Consider the following 22,031-nt stretch of genomic DNA (forward strand, 5'->3'; position numbering starts at 1 on the left):
GCATCACAAGCAGAGCTGATGTAACATCTGCATCAAAATTGGGAGTGGATTCAACACAAGTAGAAAACCTTTAGAATAGAAGCAATAGCTCAGCATGACTAAAGATGATCTAGTGAATGGCATCCCTGCCCATGCCAGTGGGATTGGAACTAGGTGATCTTTAAGGTCCCTTCAATCCCAAACCATTCTACGATTCTGTGAAGGAGAAGTTCTGTCTTGAATCAGCACAGATTCAAAAATCAAGCACAGTCAAAATGTTTTGTTTTCTTCACAATAAACCAGACAAGGTCTGGAGGAGCTTTTGCTGCTCAGTGTGTTTGGCCAAAAAGAAGGGATGAGTGAGCAAAAACCCAGGGCTAGACTCTGCTCATAATGTAAGCCAGAGTGACTCCACAGGTAGCTACAAGTTTAGGCTGGCAAAACCGAGAGCAAAGTTGGGCTATAGGTATGGACTTCTATACTGAACTCGACAACAGTTCTGCTTATGCGGCTTGGGAAACAAAAAAAAAAAGTAGGATACTGGACTACAGAGCAACCTCATTTTTAGCTCTGTTGCTGATATGGATGGAAAACTCATTTTTATTTTAGTAAAGGTGTCCAACTTTTTTAATAACCCAGACACCTACAGGGATAAAAAAATTCACATCCTTTGTACATTGCATATTCAGCAGCTGTGAGGCCAATTAGACACTGAAATGATAAAGTGCTATCTCAGGCCAGCAGAGACATACTGCACAGAGACAGTGTTTAGTTTTATCATACTAGTGGTGTTTAGCTGTCATCTGTCATACAGGCTTAGGGGAAAGGGCCTCCACAGCTGGAACAGCTGCAATAGCTGGAATTGCAAGATTAGCATAATAAGAGCTTATACTTTTACCAGATCACTCAATTCACATCCAAAACTTACCCCCAGCTCCAAATGCACTCTTTTTGTCAAGCTATAGCTTTATGAATGAAGAGGAATTATCTTTCAGCATCATGGCCCAAGGTTTGAACAGTTTAAACTATTTGGCTGAATTGAGGAAGGTATTAAGAAACCTACAAAGAAAAATTTCCTCTCCCAGCATATTCTCTCCTTTTTTTTAAAGACATCTATTACTTACAGATTTTAAAAAAGGAACTATATTAGGCAAACTAAGTAAAATGCAATTATATGTGGCATTAAGTATCAGTTAAGAGTGCATTTTTTAATAAAAAAGCAGCATAGATATCCTAATGGTTTAAATCAGAAAGCTAAAACCTTTGCTAATGTAAGGAATTCTTTGAAACATCTCTCAAAAGAATGCACTGCTCCTTAGTGGTAGATTATTATTCTCTAAGGGCCTGTCCATGCTAGAAATGTCTGTAACTAACTATAGCTGTGTAATAAATTCAGTATACATGCAATTATTCAAGTAGTTTATACCTTTAGTAGAAGTAAAAGAAAGTCAAAAGCTTTTTAATTGGAACCACTGTTTCCAGAGTCTACTTTCCACACTTCTAACACATAGCAAAGGCAAGATAAACTTCTTAGTGTAAACCAGCAACATTTGCCTCCTTAGAGCAACAGCCAAATCAATCATCACAGCAGATATTTAATGTGAAGACTCTACTTTTTTTTAACATAGGGGCCTATCTTTTCAGTACCAGCATCTGAACTGTGACATACGCATAACATAAACACCACTTAAAATTGTCAGGGTTTTCATATTTCCTTGAGTTTGTATGGGTAAAGTGGCCCATTTTGCCTGTGCTAGGAGCAATATTTCAGCTTGCCAGAACTAAAGAAACTTTATAGCACAGAATGTATTTTTCCACTGGTCATTTTGTACTGTAGCAGCCTCCATTTTTCTCAGTGTGGGCAATAAAAGCCAGACTAATCCCTTTTAAATTTATTCCTACCCAGCAGGCTCTCCTGATGCTGATGTGGACATTTTGTGGATATGAAGTGCCCTATAGCTCATTATGTGTCAGATTCTGTCCTTTCTGTGCACCTGTGGCAATGCCTTCCCCTCCAAGAGGTCTGCTAAGGCAAAGATGCTTCAGGTGAAAGCATCAGGTTATCTGACCTGAGGAAATACCAGTAACCTGCAGAGCTTCTGTGCAACTCTGTAATTCAACACCTCGTCCAGACCCTGTGTGCCTGAAATGCTGATCCCTCAGAGACCTCATTTCACTTGGCATCTGCCTGTTGTGACTTATTTGGTGTTTGCCACTTGCTGCTCAGCCCAAACGCCCCATGCTGACCACGAGGGCAGGCGGCCGCTGCCTTCCCCAGCTCACGGGCACAAAGTCTGCACTGCTGACAGTCAGAGGAGAAAAGAGGAGAAAAAACCACTGCATTCACACAGCCAAGAGGAGCTCTAGCTCGCCTGAAAGTGCTGTGTCCAGCAGCCTCATCATCACAACCTAGACAGGCAGAGCTGGAGGACAGACAAACCCTTAAGCACAAAGAGCTGCCTGGGCTAACTTTTGGGTGCCTGTTGCATCTGGAAAAAGACTTCCCTCCAGAGGTGCTAAGGCAAAGCAGGGATTAATTAAAATGGCAAGAGATGAGTTATTTATTAAACTGTTTTCACATTTTCAGCTGTGTTAGAGAGCTTCCTGCAGCTGCCATAGAGACAACAGCTACAGACAATAAAATTTTATGAGCAATTTGAATTCTCTCTCCCCTTAGGAGATGGGGAAAAACAAGGACAACTGACTGTTTGCAGGTCTTGTCTATCTTGCCTTCATTAAGTAGGACTGTTTAAGCACTTATTATGCTTCTCCATCAGATAGTCACAGACTTCCACAAAAAGGATTAATTGTTTATAGCTTCCACTTTCAACAATACCCTATAAAAATACACTGGAGTCGTATCTGATTATCCAATTTTTTTTAGTGCAAAGTACTCCCGGCACATCAGTCTGCTTATTTGCACGTGTCAGAATAGCAACAAAATGCATTCCCATGGGCAATGGAATATAAGCTTTGCACTTGGAAAATAAAATAGTAATAACCATACAGTAAAACTGCAGACGCATGCAATAAATTAGATTTATCATCAGTCTTATACCATTAACACCTGAAATTTTCCCATAAATCTGCCTCATTTAAGGCTTATTTAATGTTTCTTCTTCTGGCCAGGAGCTAGAGATTCAAGCTACATAAGAACTGACAAGCATGAAGAAAGAAAAACATTTCTTTCTTTCCCTACAAAATGTGCAACTTCCTTGTCAAAAAGACACCAGCTTGAGGTGTAAGATGGGTACATTTCCATCCAGGATCAGTTCACATTTTGATTTAGATACTTTGCAAACATAAAGCTAGAAAGAGGATCTGGTGAAAGAAGAGATTTCTCAAGTATCTAATACAATATACATTTGTATATTTACAAATACATATACATTTATAAATGTATATACATTTCGGACTTCCATTTAATTCTCCTAGAATCTGTACATATTTTTATTACTGAAATACATATTTATACTATATAGGCTTCTACTTCAGATGAATCTAATATGCACATTCAATACACATGCATTTAAAATTTTCCAATCTTGCAAGGTCTTACTAGTTTTTCACATCTTTTATATTTACAAGATGTGGTGAGATTTAGCTTTTAACAGGTGCCTCTCAGTGTGCCAATCTAAATAAAATTATCCTTGATTTTCAAAGTCTGTCCTGGTAAAAGACCAAGAATAGTCTGAAAAACTGCATGAATGAAAATACTGATGGATAGGAGAGGAGTGTGAACAGAGGAATAAACAGTAAAGGGGTGTGACTGCTGATCATACTAGCAAAGAATGGGACCAAGGAAAATGAGCACACTGTACTTCACATCACCCCACTGGAAACAGGATGAGTAGTGAGGTATGCTGGAATCATAACTGTTTTGCAGCCCCATTTTTCTGTACTTTTAGAGCACCTGCATTGTGTTTTGAAAGAAAAGGCACTAGGTGGTAGGACTAGATGTTCTTCATAGGGCCTTTCTCATCTTAACCACTCTGCAATGCTGTGCTGCAATGGCACTGCCCAAGAAACAGAGTGTTTTTCAAAAAGGAAAAAAAAAAGTTGCTATTTTAAAAAAGGCACCACACAGAAGAGACAAGCCTGTAATCCCCCACCAAAGGAAAAGGAAAATGCTGAGAACACTCATCATGCTGTACTGTACACGTGACTGAGGGAAGTTGCCAACCTTGCTGTCCTGCAGTGAATCCGTGGAACGTGCACATGTCAGGCTCAAGCCCAGTGCTTGAAAGAAGCAGGTTAGTATGAGACAACACCACTTGGTTCCCATGGACTGCTATCCTTCTTCCATGGCTCTGAAGACTCCAGAATTTAAACAGCTGTGCCTTTCCTTTTCTTTTTTTGATGCTTTATTATAGCAGCAAGGCAGCAGATTGCCTATATTCCATTTTTCTCGGACTCTTTTTAAATGTGTGAATGAGCATGTGTGTATGTTGAAGTGATAACATAAGGACAAGCCACATTTTTAGTAAATATTACTTTAAATTACCCTGGAATGTAAAAGTGCACTTGTGTAGAACTAGCTGCCCAAAAAGGAAAGCAGAGCTGTAAACCATCCTGCCTGCAAGTTGAGCATGTCAGCAGGAGAGTCACTGTATAAGGTCATGTTTACAGGTCATGTAAGCCTGCACCTACACTGAAACTCATGCCCTAAAACACAGAACATGTATGCACTCCATTGCCACAGACTCCTCTATGTGAGCCCTTGCATTGTGGCAGAAAACCAGCTGAGGCACTGTGGTCAGAGGAGACCAGATTCCTGGGTGAATTTAAGCCTTTTCATTTCTATAATGCGGGTAGAGGAGAGAAAGGAGCAGCCTCTCACCTGTGACTGTCAGCACAATGAACCTCATCGCTGAAGCCACCTCAAGGTGGATTAAAACCTGTCCCTCCTTTTGAATCACTCCAGCAGTGACAGGCAAACCATGGTCCCAGCTCAGGTCCAGCTCCCCTTGGCTGCAGTGCAGTGGACCGTGCAAGCCTTTTTCACCTAGTTCATTTCAAAATCCAGCTGGCAAAGAAGCTGCTTAAAAGGCTCTGCCTTTGATCATACAGCAAGGACAGACCCAGGAACATCTGTGACAGCCACATACACCTGTGCAGTGACAGCAGTACTGACACATGGGTAATTGGCAGTAAGGCTGATGCTGTGGGTAAAGCCACAAGCACAAGAAAATGAAAAATTAAGGCACAAACCAGCTGGTTTTTTGTGATGCCAGAATGTTGTGCAATGCCTGTGATGCACATAGAGAGAGAAGTAGGACTGAGCTGGGTAACAAGGCTGATGGCAGGTGACACCTTTTGCTCTGGCAAGAGCAAACAGGTTTGCTCTTTAACTCTTACAGGTTTGGAGCCTCCCTTCATTCAAGTCTGTCTTTCTTAGATCTGTAAGACAGGAACAGTCACTAGCCTTAGTCATTACCCTGTTTTACTGAGTTCCTTATTTAGGCTGGAAGTGATCTGCCAATGTAATGCAGATAAGCAAAATAAAAATGTGCAGTTTTGGATGTTGTCACTTCTGGGAAGATAAATGCACACTGTCCATTTCCCTGCAGAACTGGAATTTTGCAGAGACACAAGTCTTACTGCTGCAGGTCTTTCCTTTGGCAAGTCTCATTATGGAAGTGAAGTTATATTACTGGGAGTGGGGAGGGAGTAATTCTGCAATAAACAGAAAGACACCAGAAATGGTAAAGTTTTTTGGTCAGATTCTTATGCACAAAAGCAAATGAAGACTGTGCAGAGGTGCAGCTGACCCTGTAACCCTACAAGCGTTGAGAAAATAGTGAGACTTAAGAACAAGGAACATGTTTGGGGTTAGGGGGCAATAAATCACTGAACTGGAATCTGAAATGCTAGGCTCTTCTGTTCAACATACCGCTCCAGCATCCCCAGCCTCCATCAGATGCCCTGCATGCCATACCAGGCTGAATTCGACCATATGTTTGTAGCTAAGCTATGAAATTCATTTGTCAAGTCCCAGGAGTTTTTGGCAAGTTCTCCTGTGCTATATGTGTGGTCTGCTACATTAGAACAGGCATGCAGAGCATAGTAACAGGAATGTCTATAGGATCCAGGGGCAACAACAGATTTCCCTTCTCTGACTTTTAGTGCTGTTTAATAACGAATGGAGATGGAGAGGACTTGGGTGGAAGCTGTTTCAGCACAGATTCAGGCTTAAAGCCTGCTGAAGACTGCTGGAACAAGCTATAAATACACATCTGAGCTCCACGCCAACTGTGTAAACTCAGAAGCTGCTTGCTTCATTCAGGGACTTCATAACCACCAAAGAGTCAGGAGCCTCTAGGACTAGAGACAAGTCTGGCTGGCAGAAGTCACATTTTCCTTGTGAAAGGGGATGTGGAAGATGCTAGGACAACATGGGGGAAGATGATGGATAGGAAATTACTTCTTGGGTCTTTTGAAAGGAAACACATAATTCAGAGTTATGGACCCTCATTAATCAGGCAGAGTAGTCCTGAGGAGCCAAATCTCACAAGAACAGCCATAGCACTTGGAGTCATTGGTAAGCTCTTCCTAACTGAACCCTTAGCATGACATTTGCCCAAATTCTCCATCCCAATTCAAATATCACTACCTTGGCCTATGAACAGTTGCCTAGTGGCTCTGATTCAAGCTGATTCACAACAAAAGATAAATCATTCTGCACCTAAAAAAAAGCTGCTGAGAAATTCTTCAATTCCTCTGCCTTGTGCAATCTCAGGCCAGGATTTTTTGCAACAAGGTCAGTCTCATTTCTTCATCTCCTGAACATACCTCTTCCTTGCTGTGCTGACTGCTATGGCTAGTACTGCCACCATATTTTTAATACAGCACAGAATGAAGAAAAGAGGCAGAACTGTCAGTCAGAAGTTTAATTGAAGTTTTTTATATACAGCACAAAGCTGTCAGAGCTTTAACAGAGATTAAAGGGCTGTGTGGCAGGGAAAAGCCAGGATCTCTCTTAGTCTCAGATCATCTCGTCTGTAGAAGGAACTTCAGCTCCTGAAGGTACCATCTAACTTTTTCCATGGTGAAAAGAAGACCCATGAAACTACTGTTACATGGAGAAGTGCTGCAATTTTCCTCCCAGGGACAATGCAAAGCCAGCTCTAAGGCTGTGTGCTGACACTCCTGGACGCCCAGAAACCTTGCTGCCCTTCAGACCTCAGAGATTCTTTCAAAGTTCTTCTAAGATGTATAAACTCAAATAGCCCAAACCTTGGCAGCCTGTACATCTGGACTGAGTCTTCATGAATGACAAACTATCTTCATTTCAGCTGAGGATGGCAGTGCACAGGCACTCAGCACTCCTCATCTTCCAACCCCAATGGTACAGCCAACCTTCAGGTTCCATATTCTCTCAGGTAGTTTGGAAGATATCCATGTTTCAAATCTGTCCATTAAACCTGACAGAAAAATCATACCAGTGCCATCCAGGAAGGATTTAACCATAGCACATAAAATGCACTTCTCCACTTTTGCACAGGGAAAGCAAAAGATTATATAAAAATAAAGTCTTACGAGGTATATGACACACTCCAGGCTATTCTCTGATAGAACTACACCTCTGAGCAGAAATCCACTTACTTAGAGATGGTTTCTAGTGCTATACTGTAGCAGCTGTTTCCCATTTCTCAGTGATGTTATATTTACATGCTAAGTTTCAAGCACCCACTGATCCAGGCTGGTCCTGAGATGCTCTAGGCAGGAACAACAGCTGTTTCCCTGTACTTGTCACAGCAGCGAGAGGGGTGTCAAGGGCAGTGTCAGGCTGGGCCTTTGTCAGGGATGTCTTAGCATCACCTCTGTGCTTGGACCCAGGTACTCACCTAAGAGCTGCACTCCCCGGGTGAGCCCATAGACATCGATCAGGGCCCAGAGGGGCTCTGCCGTCCTCACGCCGCTGAAGAACAGCATCGCAGCAGAGTCATTCACCTGGTAGAAAACCCTTCCCTTCTTGTCCACCCAGAAGGCTATGATGTTACCCTCATTTGCAAACTCTTCCGGCAGAGCCTTGGCCCAAAACCCACTTTGGGAAACCAAGTCAGGGCACGCATACTTTGGCAGAGTGTCAGGGTTAATCCTCGATGGATCCTTGGAAGTAAAGCCGAGTCGAAGAGCCCCACTCCAGCAACACTGCTTTTTAGTGATCTGTAAAGACAACAGCAGCAATGACAGCAACTGGGCACTTGAACATCAACTTACACACTATAGGCTTTATGCACCGAACATTGGTGGCCAGCATGCAGACAACCCCATCAGATTTAGGAAACATTTTACCCACCAAACACTGCTGTAGCTTTTTCAGCTGCACACAGCAATGCTGCTGCACACTTCGGATACAATGCCCGTATTTAAAACTAAATAAATCAAATTAAATCCATGTGGATAGGTGAAATTTAATTACAGCTGCATGATGATTCATTTCTATTTCTAGGGTAATTCCTTTTGGCCTAAGAATAACCCTCTCACAAAATGTGCCAAAAATGGCCACAAGACCTTTTATCTCAGTAGAGCTCTTCCCCCATGGTGCTCAGATGATGGGATCTGAGAGAAAAGCTCCAGAATCACAGTTACCAGCACAGGGTTTTCTGGGTTTCCCAAGCAAGTAAAAGACAGTCTTTCCTTTTTTTAACTTGTCATATTGGATGACATATTGAAATCACAGCCTTGCAGCAGAGAACTTGTGTGGGGGAAAGCACAATATAGAGTATTTGACTTCGTTAAATACAAAAATTTGAAGCAACAATAGATGTTCTCTTATGATTGGGAAAACCTACTTATTTCAGCTGTGAATGGTGTTTTGTGAAGTATGGTGTGCATAACTACACCCTACCCTGTCAGTACGCAATTACTCAGTGTCTCTGGGGTCAGGAACATGTGCTATGATTTTTGGAATGGTTCATGTATCATACCCATCCTTCTGTATCTGATAGACAGCAGGACAGAAGATCAGATACCTCCATAGTCATCAGCTTCAACCCACAGGAACACACGTAGCACATTGAAAACACTACCCAGTTACTAGGTCTCTTTTTTTCCCATGGAGGCAAGGAGTCTTCCAGAGTTAGTATGGTCCTCAGATGATGTCCTTGGCGAAGCTTTTCCTCTCGTTTTATTGTTTGAGTATGAACCTGCTAGGAATTGTTCCTCTCAAAGGGATTCAGCCTGTCAGCATCCAGACTATGACATGAAAGACCTAAGGATGCTGGATCCAACCTTGATGTGGGGCCAGGACAGTTCCTGCATGCCAGCTGACACACAATCACTGTAATCTGCTCGAACTTTGAACCTACAACAAACACAAGAGCACTTGAGATAGTCTTCTTCCATCAATGCCTTGGCAGCCTCAAGCAATTCCCCTGCTGGCCACAGGACAAGAGCAGAAACATGGATAGGTACCACCCACCAGGTGTCACACAAAACTTGTTGCCTTTCTGTAATTTCATGCTCTGCCAAAGCACTAATGGCTCAGATGAATGGCAATGACAGAAACTAAACTGTCCAGGACTGCGTGACTTTGTTCTCAAAAGCCTGGCAGCGGCATCACATGTCCCTGACTGGAAGCACAGAATTGTCACCAAGGAATTGTACAAGACGTTTTCTTTGGAATTCTGAATTCACTGCTAATCAAATTTGTAAATATTGTGCTTTTCTTTTATATGTTCCTCTCCAAGGCAAATCTGGAACATGTGCCCCTGGGGTCACAATAATCTTACAACAAAGACATTGTTCAAAGGCCTAGAGATTTCTGGTTTATAATTAAAGTATCAGAGAAAATAACTCAGAGCTCAGAAAAAAAGTTACCGACACACAATTTTTCAGTTAAGGGAGTGCCATTCTTTATTTTTTGTTTTTGTTTGTTTTTTACTCAGTCCATCCAGGCACCTACACTGTTTACATGAAACACCTGAGCACTGACCTCGGTCCCAGGAACCATGGGAAGCTCCTGCTTGTGGGATGGACACTGGGATGACAATAAAAAGGACTGAAATAGATCTGCTATTTTATATACCTGGCCAAGGTGGGATGGCATCATGGATGTCCCCAGTAGAAGTGGGGTTAACAGGGCGTGCCCGTGACAAAACAGGGAAACATAACATAGACACTCCAAGAAGAAGCCTGGGTTATTTTTTGCAGCAAATTTACTGCAAGCTCTAAAAGCTTTCAGGTCTAAGATAAATATGGTCTCATTGTCATTTGAACAATTCAGTCTCTTGCCAATACTTCACAGCAATCACAGGCAGTGTGAAGTAAATATTCATATGGTAATTGAGGCTTCACATGTTCCATGTATTAATCAGCACCTATAAACAGTTCTCAATACAGTCTGACCACAGGCAAACTAATATCCAAATTAAAATCAGGTATAAAGCCTGCCAAGAATTAGACACAGCTGGACAAAGGGTACACAGTTTTGCTAAAAAAGGCAACAGTTAATGATGGATCAAATTCTCATTTCAGCAGCCATTGCTAGCAGAAAAGCCTGGGAGGTCTACCGGGTACCAAAAGGGGATGAAAATACAGAATCAACATCCAAACTGCTAAACCATTGCTGTTTTCACAGGTTCAGGCTCCTGATCTTTACTGCCTTATGCCATCTTTGACAACTATATTTCCTAGCAATGCCCCAAATTACATGGAAGAAACCATTCTGGAGCATTTGTCTCTGAGGCTCATATTCCCATATTCCCAGAGCTACAAAATAATGTCAGAATATAATCTGAGATACAATAGCTAATAAGCAGAATGAAATCTCCTTATTTCTTGTCTCAATTTTCCAGAGGGAGTTTAGACTTTATAGGACCTGAATGACAGGGTCCATGGTTAGTCTGTGGCTGGTAAGAAGGTCCAAGATGCTGCTTTCCACAATCACAAACAATAGCAAGGCGCTTACAGGATGGACTTACCATACAAAAGTAAGGATGTTTTCACATTTCATCCCTCCCTAGAGCACAAGTTCTGCTACAGCTTGTTGATTATTCCCATAAGATCTTCCCACAGGAGTCAACAGGAGCTGTGCTCATAAATCTCTTGTGCAGATTTGCATGCATATCCTTCACATACGTTATGCAAGCTAAAATCCCCAAATGCACAGAGGTGAACAAGTGTGAAATTTCAGAGACAGATACCTTGTTTCAGAATGAGGAAGAAATAACCCAGAACCTTTGCCTAAACCACTAAATCCACTCAAATCCTTGATGTGTCTTCAAAAGTGAAATGCTGCTTTCATCTCTTCCCAGATTATTTGTTGCAATTGCTTGTCCGAACTGATGGCCAACATGGGAAAAATCTCATCAGGCAATGTGAGAGATTCCTGCTAGGCTTCCAGCCTGCATAGAAGCAGTAAGAGCTCCATAGGAAGCATAACAAACCTGTAGTTTGTTATTGTAGGGAATTTTCTGTCTCTGGACCTGAGACTGAAATCACTGAAATCTCCACGTATTTCCCAAAGGAGGCATGTTCCTCATTCCTTGCTCTTTTGCTGGCCTCAGGGAAGAGGCAGGGAAGGCTGATATGCTCCTGTAGGACTCAGCACTCCAGGACCTCTAGAAATGGGCAGCAGCAAAATCATTCAAACTGGGTACCTATATGCTGACAAAATCCCTCTGCACAAATGAAGGATTTACAGTCAGATCATTCATGTGTGCCATGAACTAAAGGGGCCAAAGAAGATGACCTATTTTTTGCCAATAAAGGCATGAAATCAGCTATGAACAGAAAAATGCAGCCCCACTAGAGGGCATAAGGATTGGAAAGCATCTGTGGATGAAGTTTCAAGGGTCCCAAGCTCCTTAAGGTGCTGATAATCTGAAAAGTGGTTCAGTTCCTAAGGACAAGCAGGAGTTTCTTCATCAGAAAGCAGCTCCTGGTGTTCATGGAGGCATGTTGTCTTGGAGGAGCTGGATTTCCCATGTCAGCTGCAGCATGGCATGGTACCAGGGGTACAAACTCCATCCTCAGCTAGCACAGATACAAAGGAAGTGAAATCAGCCTGTGCCAACAAGAAAAATGTGATTCCTGCAATGTTCTCTCCTCTGATCTTAATGCTATCAGGTGACTGATTCAACAAAGCAGTCAGCACACTGCCAGAAAGGTCCTTTTCTTAGACAGCTAGTGTGACTGCACAGACTGCTCCTTTCATCTTTTCCTCCAAACTCTTTTGTTTTTCTTGCCAAGCATTCGAGCAATAACCTTCACTACCAGGTCGTTTTTTACCTCTTATCTCCTGGCTTTCCAAGTGATCTCAATTTAATCTGTTGTACTTGTCTAAAGTCAGTGTAAGTATTTCTGGAGGGTGGATCTCCCTTTTGTTCTCAGTTTCTACAGCAGTCTGTACCTATGGCTCCAAGAACTACAGTGACAAAAGCAGAAGTATCAGTGAAGATTGCAGATCTTTAAGTCTGACTACTGTGCTTTTCAAGGAAGAGCTAAAGATCTGCTGCAAGCACCAAAGCCCAGTACATCCCAGTATTCATTCCCAGCAGCTCCCATGGCAAAAACTGAAGGTGTAATTTACTCACCTTAAGCCTGATTTGTTCATAAATAACAATGGGCCTGTTGCTGAAGGTAATGGCATTGCAAAAGCTAGCCTGGCGCTTCACCACCTTCTGTGTTGTGTCCATGATGATCTGGGATCCCTTCGTGTGAGGATGGAAAAGCAGAGGGCTGATGGACAGAGTCCCACATTCTGGGATGGGGAGACAGTGCTTCTGTTTGTGGTGGCATCGGTGGGAAGAGGTTGAGAATGATCCACCAATGGAATCTGAAAGTAGAATGGGGAAAAAAGGGTTTCAAGTCTACTGTGAGTACTATAGAGATTTTCAATTACCAAAAAAAAAAAAAAAAAAAAAAAAGTGCAGAGCTACTTCAGACAAAAAAGTATAGATAAAACAAGGAAAAGTTAGCCAAATCCTTAAACTGTAAACCACTGAGGGATTTTAGACCATCTTTAGCAATAAAAGATTGCAAGGATACTAAAAACTCCTGTTTGGACAATCTGACAGTACAGAGCATGACATTGAGACTGCACCTCAGCACTGAAATCACAAGCCATCTTGAGGCCACAGACCAGGAGAGAGCATAAGAATTGGTGCTAAAACTGGAGCAAAGCACTTGTGAAGTTGCTGTATCAAAGATGTCGCACCTAGGGAACAATATTCCACTTACAGAGGACTCCTACATAACTTGACCATTTTTTTCACACCTCCTCTGCAACAGCAACTCCGCTGATCTTTGCCTCCATGTGACTCTGGGTGCCTTATCCACCTGTGCCATGTGCCAGCTCAGGCACACACACTGCTGATTTATCCTCAAGCACCACTCAGCAGCAACTCACCTGGACTCTCCACCAACTCCCATCCAGTCTCCTCTCTCCACTGATAACCTCAGCTGAGATCCCACATTTCATGAAGGCATTGACCAGCACACTATGATTACAGTGAGGAAAGGTAAGAGGGAGAAAGGCTGTGAAGGATGGAAGAAATTACATCTGTCTCCACTCACAACTCTATAGAAAGACTTGACACAGGATCAGCACAGCCACGACAGCAATTTCATTCCTGAATGAATGGACTGGCACGTTTCTATTCAACAGAGAGCCTGCAGCAGTTCCAGCTCAAAACAATCACTCTACTGAACACAAGTCATCTGCTTCCTTTTCCTTGTGTGCACATACACACTACATCATGCACATATGTTTGGGAGGAAATACTCCTAAATTTGGAAACAGACTACCAATAGAATACAGGACTGTTCTGTGACAGACTGAAGGATGCAACAAAAGCAAATATGACCTTAAGACTGTGCCAGTTTGTGCTGTAGAGGTGCATGACTAAACAGTACTCTTCAAACATGCAAGCTATAGAAAATAATTATCTATATTCTTCACACAAATTAATTGCTCACTGTTGTGTCTTTCTATAGACACTGTTGTGTCTTTTTATAAAATATAAATAAATAATGCTCCAATATAACACTTGGTTTTGCAATAAAAAGTCCAGATGCTTTTCCTTCCAGCCTTTTGGGTAGTCTTACCTTGTAGCTACACAAAGCTGAAACAGCACATCCTCAGGCTGAGTGTGCTTAACTATCAGCAGAACTTAAAATGCTGGCTTCTGATGATAACATTATAATTCAACTTCAGCAGCTGTCACTCTGGCCTTCTCATCTCCCTGCTGGGTTTTTTTCCTCCCATTTTCAGCAACAGCGCTGTTCCTTCAGAACAGAGCAGGGAGGTTGTACAGCAGGGCTGTTATCTTTAAACATTTTCATTAATGCTTTATGGGAGAGATTAATCAATGGAGAGGTTTTTGATGCTAAAAGTGACATGGAATATGTCAACTTCCTTCTCCTGTTCCTCACCCATGGAGAAGGAGAAATAAGGTGCAGAGTACAGAGAAAAAGTAGAGGTTAACCTGAGCAGGCAGGTCACAGAGGGAAACCTTTGGGAAGAACAGACTGCATGAAGGGGGAGCTTGACAAGGGAAGGTCAGGATGCAGAAGCTCACATGAGCCTGACCTTTTCGCTTTGGAAAGGTCACTGCTGACCTGGGGAGGGGCACCCTGGCTTTTCCCACAGACTAGACTGGGTGATCAGAAGACAATACAAGCTGCAGCAGGCCCACAGACAGAATCTCCTCAGAGTACTGTCTAAAACCTGTTAAATTACAGACCACCTCATGCCCCCAAGAACAGAAGGTTGAATCCCTTCCAGTATGACCAGATTTTCGCAAACTAGGTGTGTTCTCTGCTATCACCCCTTTGAAACTGCTACCTTGTGACAAAAGTCACAAGAGAAAGATCATGCCTGTCTGAAAACAGCCTCTGTGTGGTAAGGTTGCAGACCCAGAGGTGCTCTGTGGAATCCTGTACAGCTTTCCAGCTTCCATGCTGGGGGTCACAAAGAACAGCAGCTGCTCACTCCTTAGGTTTGGCTTCCTTTCTCCATTCATGCCTGGTTATAGATGCTGTTTGAACTATTACCTCCAGCACTGGGTTGGAGCCCTGAACACAACCTCCCCATAATTCCATAAGCCCTGCCAAGAGCGTAGCAATAGTGGTAAAGTACCACTTGCTCCCCTGAGCCACAAGGCCAAGGACTGGATCTTCTGGAACCTTTCAGTGAGCCGAGGTGAAGGAGATGCTAACATGAATCCCACCATAACACAGCTGAATTGCTCTGCCTTCAGTGTCCCACTCCTAAGTGTATCCTTTTTGGAGCTGTTTGGTAAAGCAGAGTATTTCCCCAAAGGTGGCACATTCCTCCTTCCCTGAGCATTAGATGTCCCTGGTCTCCTGGATCTCAACATCCTGGGTACAACACACTGCACACAGGGCAACAGTGGGAGCTCTCAGCTTAGAAAAACACAGCTCAAAGCCTGTTAAGGGTTTTCACCAGAAGTGTTCATGCTCTGCAAACATTAGGCATAATCTTAAAGGCTTGGGATTTCTTAAATGCTGCAAGAAATGTCTGGACTTACTTTTTTTAAATACATTTTTGCCAGTTGAAAATATCTCAATAGGCGTTTATGAGAATACTGTAAAAAATCATTTCAGATTGAGAACTGACTGCAAGATATTAAAGATAAATTTCTTACAGAATGTGAAATAAGTATCATTCAGAATTGAAAGAAACAGAAAACAGGACTTTAAAACAGAGCCCAAAGACTGACATGCAGTAGCAAATGGAAATGACATATCCTTATTTGCCTGCGGAGAAGGAGAGGTCTGGGGTGGGGACAGAGGTCCCTGAGCTGCAGGCAAGTGAAAGAGAAATGAGCATGCAGGGCAAACACCACACTGTGAATGGAGAAGAGTGTTTCAGAATTATTATCTTATCAAAAGAGGCTGACAGTTCTTTATCTGGCAGGTGGCCTTACTGGATAAGCACTTAAAGGGATGGATTTTGAGAAGAAAGAAAAGGAAACCATGTGTGGGTGTGGGGACAGGGACATCCACAAAGTGCAGAAGAAAAAGCCTGCCCCTGAAGAAGTATCCACACAGCCCTTCCAAAGCTGGGTAGTTAGTAGCAGCACAGGGAGAAAAAAAATCAACTGAGATGAATTCTTGCAATCCTAACCATTTCTTGAGCTGGACCAATGCTTTTGAAAATTATCAGTGAAATACAGCATAACTAGATACAGTGATCCTTTGTATTTGTTAATAAAAAGCTCAGAAGGAGAAAACATATTGAAATTGTTGTGCTAGGCTTTGCAAAAGGATTCTTAAAAGCACAATTTGAAATACAGTTTACTAAAAATAAACATTAGCTTAACACCAGTGGTAACTTGAAAGGAGTTGCAAACCTTGTTTTCTCACATGCAGCCTGACCAAGGGCATGTGCACATAAGAGAACCATAAATTAATGCAAATCTTCACTGCCTTTGAAAACATGTTTGCTTTCTTGAGGGAATAAGTAATAATGTATCTCCAGTCTATATCCAACTCTCCCTTGACCTGTAGGAGGACAATGACCCTGTCACCACAGTAAAATACTCATGTTTGAATGGTAAGATGACCAAGAAGTCAAAGCAAACCTTTTATCCTCCACAGGAAATGACTACAGCTTTACAAGTGTTGGGGTATTCAATGATAGAAATACAAAGGGTTATTTCTAGAGTGCTAAATCCAAATTAAGGAGCATTTTGGGTTAAACTTTAGTGAATTAGGGAAATCTACAAGGTGGACCTCAGCCAGCTGGTCAAATCTAGCATTCCCATCCAAGACTCCTAAATAAGTCAAAGCCAAAACATAACTTATTTTCATCTGTGCTATTTTAGAGGTGACAAGATGTATCAAGCGAGTAGGGTCGTGCATAATGTAAGATTTTTCATTTAAATTGCAAACTACAAGACAAGAGGCAGGTGCAGACAAACCACGTGCATATGTAAAGAGATAATACCAGCCTTTTCTTATTATTATTTTTTGTTTAACTTGAAATGCAAAGTTGCCTAAATTGTCTTGATAGTAAAGATATGAAAGACAACAAGGGTAGTTTTACAGCATCTGTGAGACTGTGCCTCCCCCCACCCAGTACAAAACTAGGGCAACAGAAGCTGGAGTTGTTTGCAAGATGTTCTCCAACAGATCCATCTTTCAAACCTGACTGACAAGTGGTGGGAAGGGGGTGGTTAATTTGTGTGGAGCCCTCAAAGTGAAGAAGCTGATTTTTCATTTCATAGAGAAAAAAAAAATAAATTAGTGGAAAAAATTCAAAAAGTGACAGTAAGTAAAAAGGGCAGGAAAATAGGTGCAACAGGTGAAATTTGTAATAAATACAAGCACAGCAAGACTTTTTTTTTTTTTTTGTCAAGGGCAGGAGAGATTACTTCAAAGCTTCAGAACAGAAAGGAAAGGAGAAAGGCTGTGTCCTGAAGAGGGGATAGATGCAAGTGGGATCTGCAAGACTCATGATACTGGTGTGTTTGAGAGCATTTAGGAGGATGAGCTGAGAGAGCCACTGGCATTTCCTCTGTCTCTCTGCTCAGCTGGGATGTGCATTTGCTCTCTACCTCTTGCAGTGCTGGATATGAGGAGCAGAGACATGTCCTGTCCAACAGGACATACAGACACAGCAACCTCTGCAGGAGTGCCAGGCAGTGACCTGGGACTGGGGCTTTTTTAGCAACACAGCTGAACACCTCAACTTAGGAGTCCCTGGTCAGAACCTGGATGTGAGGATTTACAAAAGCTTGCTTGAAGACAATGCTCAGGCTCTGACTATCAGTAGGAGTCAGGAGTGTGGCAACTTTTGTAAAGCTTGAAAAAAGTAGGTAAAAGAGCTGAGGAGTGATAGGAGAGCTCTGCTTCAGTTATAATAAGCCGGAGTTGTTTCTAATATTTTATTTTTTTTACAAGGCAAAATACTCAGAGCAGAAGTTAAGGTTGGTCAAAGTAGATTTAAGTACTTCAGATGAGAAGTAAGTCTGTTAATTGATTACAGGAAGGATAAGGCTGAACCAATGTTTGCTGTTAAAATTACACAGAGATATAGAAGACGTCTCTGTGCAGAGCCTAGAGAAGACTCTGCCAGATGAGGGAAGGAAGGTGAGGAAGATCCTCAAAATGCAGGAGAGGCAGAAGGAAAGGACTGAGCTGTGGAGGCACACCCTGGTACACACCATCTCCAGGAGGAGCAATCCAGCTGACGGCTCTGAAAGCACTTAAAAATACCAAGGCTGATCAGGCCCTTTTCTTTGTTGAAGAACAGAAGAAGAAAAGTGTGACTATAGTTCTATATGCACATAAGGCTGTTGAGAAGAAATCTCTTCCCCTTATAAATGAATTTTTAAATTTCGTATCTTTGGTTACGATGCTGTGTAAGCATTAACCATGTCCTGGTCCCTAATTAGGAACTGTTTACCCAATATCTGTCAGTCGTTCCCAAAAATTCAATTACTCTTGTAACTTGTGACACACCACAGAGACCTCTGGCACCACTCCCCTTGGATGCAGCCCACCCTTTGCAGGTCCCTCCTTGCCCTCTCCCCATGCAAATCCCCCCGAGCCCCTGCAGACCATAAGCCCACTAAGCACATAAGAACAGCAGAGTATAAGTAAGCAGCCATATGCTCCTGTCTGCCAGGTAAAGATAGAGCAGGAAGTTGCCCCTCTGGAAGTTGCTGGGCAGGAGGAATTGCCTTGGAAGCTGCACACCCAAGCTCCAGACAAATCCATGGAAAGGGGACTGACATCCCTACATCAGCAGCAGCCTCTTCACCCTACAGCAGCTTCCAGCAGCTCCTGTGATCCACAGGCAGGAACAACTTGCATGTGCAATAATTATGTTTTTGACAGCAGGGCGGCACTTCTGACCTTATTCTCTTTGCATCTTGGTTATACTGCATCTTCATTATTCTCACTATGGCTTACTAACTTACTATTGTAGGTTGATGTTGTCAGTAGGAAATGAGAAGATCAAAGTAAAAAATCATGCTCTGGAAGCATCTAAGATTTATTTCTTGATTTAGAACATTTTTGCTCTGCTGTGATCAGGTAGGCTCTGTCAGCACTCTAATGAGAAATGTAATAATATATTTATGTCTTCTAACAAAAGAAAGCAAGTCTAGTTAGGTTTATGGTCTGGGGATGTTTCAAAAATTCTGTTTATCCTTCTCCTGCAAATGTGCAGTTTGGTAATCTCCTTTTCTAATATCTGATGCTTCAAGGGAATAGAAACAGCTTGCCCAGGGTGATAGCTGATCTGTCTGTGCTGCAGATGGTGGGACATAAGGAAGAAATAAACCCAGCACTTTCCATACTCTGTCCTGTTGATAATCCATATCTTTTCAAAGATAAGATGATATACTATTGGCCATAAGAGTACCTAGAATTTTTAAGTTATGTTTGCTTTTCTGACTCGCTGCATTAACAAATCTGATTCTTGCCATAGCTCCTTTTCCAGGAACTGCCCAGTTGGGATAAACGATTTATCTCTCCCACCTGCTGTAACCCCAGTTACACATTTCTTTAGTATGAATCAGAACTATGCACAGAAAATGTTAGACTTTCGTTAACATCACAGAATTCCTCCTAATTTATAATCACGTAAACCAAGCCCAAGTACTCATTGCAAACATTCTTCTTAGAGTTGTGCTGCTGAGATTAGGGCCAGCAGCCCTTAATCCCTCTCTACACAGGTCCCAGGGTACAAATACAAACCTTGCATCCACTTTGAACCAAAGCCTCACAGTCACAAGCCAGGTGTTCCCACTGTGGTGCTGCCTGCACTGCTGCTTTTCCCCTTCCCCTCCTGCAACCTTGGGCACAGATGTGGTGAACAGCAAAGCTGCTGCCCCAGAGGCAGCCCTGTCTCACTGCACAGCCACAGTCAGCAGAGCAGCCATTCTCAGAGAGTTCATGACAGTTCATATTGAAAAAAAAAATAAAATAATAAGTGACATAAAAGCAGAGCCCAAGTGCAAATATTTTACAGCTGCGTAGTATTTCCATGCACTACAAATCAATGTAAAAGATGTTTTCTTCAAGGGGCCTCATATAAGCTGTGTTTTTAAAATGCATTCCCTCTGCTAAATATAAATCAGTAAGAGTTTTTGTTCTTCCAAAAGATTAGCTAGCCTCAGTATTTTGGGATCTAATTCTGGAATACTTGTTGAGGTGCCAGCATTCTCTTCCAATTTAAATACAGTTTAATGGAAAGTCTATCCTGGGCACATTTTCCATCTACACTGTAATAGCTTGAAAGTCTGAATACTGAGAGTTCACCAGAAACAGAGGTAACCTATCAAGGTAAAAACTTCATTTATTTGTCAGAATGAGAAAGGATGTGGGAGCAATGAAGAGCAGGAGAAAGCAAATATAAGAGCAGTAGAGACAAACAAATGGATCTGTAGAACCAAAATCCAAGAGATGGTAGAAATGGTGCAGCCTACTGTCAAAACCATGCAAAGAAAATTAAAGACGCTTTGATTCTGAAGTCAAGCACTTGAATTTCCTTTGAGTTGTACCTGTATAAAATCAAAGATGTGCCCCTAGACCCAAGATGTTGAAGCCCACATCAGGTTACTCCCACTGCATATTTACAATCTAATAGGATGCTTTTCTTTGCATGAGTGGAAAGAGACAGGGAATTTTGTGGAGTATATCTGAATTATGCTTCTTATCTGGATGATCAGCTGGAGGATGCTTCCATATCCGGAGTGTCTTGTTTAGCACAGCTCCCTAATCAGAAACCATCTCTAATCAAGAAAGGCATGCACTGGAGTGAATGGTAGAGCAGTGGAAGAGCATCTCCTCTTACCCAGCTGGAGAGTTCAGATCGTGTTCAGTACCACATATAATGAAGTCTTGTGCAATAATGCCATTTCTAAAGACTCTCAGAAGGCAGTTTTTCTTCAATCACATATGATAATTACACTTGGAGTGTGCCTTTTTTCTAATATAAAACATCCATTTAGAGTCCCTTCAAGACACTGTAAAGTTGGGTCATTTTGTGTGTATTCTTCTTTAAAAACACAGTGCTCGAACCATTCTTGTTTCACACCCTTCCTCCTGAAAGTCCCCTGCTATTTTTCCTTGCAGGATCTCTTGAGAGCATGATTTCCAGGAGCTCCTTACCCCCTCCATATTTAAACTTGTGAGGTGCAGTGATCTTTTGCCAAAATTATCTGGTGTGTCGGTGTGTCGATGTCCCCAAACTCAAGCCACTGCTCTTTCCTTCCTGTAGACTGGCAGCTGTGGAAATACTGTCACCCAGTATGTCTTTCCTATGTTTTTGGTGGGTTTTTTTGCCTATTTTCTTTCTGAACAACTGAAAATCTCCCTTTTTCAGCATCAGAAAATTGCAGTGCTCTTCAGCATCAGAAAATTGCACTGCTCTCTTTGGTGTTAGTCAGAACAGTCTCCAAACTATTTCCATCTGCATCAGTTACCCAATTGTCAAAGACTTCCATTCAATATAAAGTCCAAAAGCAGTCCTAAATGGAACTTCTTTAAATATATACCTACTCAGGGTCACTTGGCTGCTGTTTATTGCTGGGGGGCTTTGTAGGGTTTCTTTTCTTGTGAAATGGAATATGAAAGTGCTTACAAAGGAAAAGTTACCTGAAACTCTAGTCTTGTTCCACACTGACTAGACCCAAAAGACCTTGATTCCACTGGCTTTATTTCCTGTTTGGCAGCGAATAAATCCTAAAAGTAAGGGGTTATTTGAGCTAGCAACTTATCAGGCAGGTCAAAATTTACTATTACTTTTACTGTTTGACCATATTTAACATCCTCTTAAATATTTCAAGATTATAGGAACCATTTTTTTTTTTTTTAATTCTTCCCTTCCACTCTCTCTTCCTCTGTCCATTTCCCCTTGAGGAAAACTCACATAACATACAGCCTTCCTCTCTGCTTTCTTTGCCATCCTTTCCTCCTTCTTCCTTCTCCTCCCTTCTCCTCACAAGTATTAGTTTCTCAGCCACTTCCCTCTTTCAAGTATTCCCCTTCCTTCACTGGCCTCACTTTATCCAGCACATTTCTCTCTCACTTATGTTTATTCCTATTTTTTTTGTTTTCAATCTCTT

General features: G+C 42.1%; 1 protein-coding gene across 1 annotated transcript in view; it reads right to left on the reverse strand.

Moving 5' to 3' along the window:
- The window catches only part of NEURL1 (neuralized E3 ubiquitin protein ligase 1), a 143,397-nt gene that overhangs the window by 46,446 nt on the left and 74,920 nt on the right, over positions 1-22,031 (reverse strand). The window contains exons 2-3 of the mRNA XM_062496461.1: positions 12,522-12,763; positions 7,827-8,148 (exon numbers count right to left, since the gene is read on the reverse strand). Coding sequence (XP_062352445.1) covers positions 7,827-8,148; positions 12,522-12,763 — 564 coding nt within the window. The remainder of the gene's footprint in view (positions 1-7,826; positions 8,149-12,521; positions 12,764-22,031) is intronic.

Source organism: Cinclus cinclus, chromosome 7 (assembly GCF_963662255.1).
Source record: "Cinclus cinclus chromosome 7, bCinCin1.1, whole genome shotgun sequence".
NCBI lineage: Eukaryota > Metazoa > Chordata > Aves > Passeriformes > Cinclidae > Cinclus > Cinclus cinclus.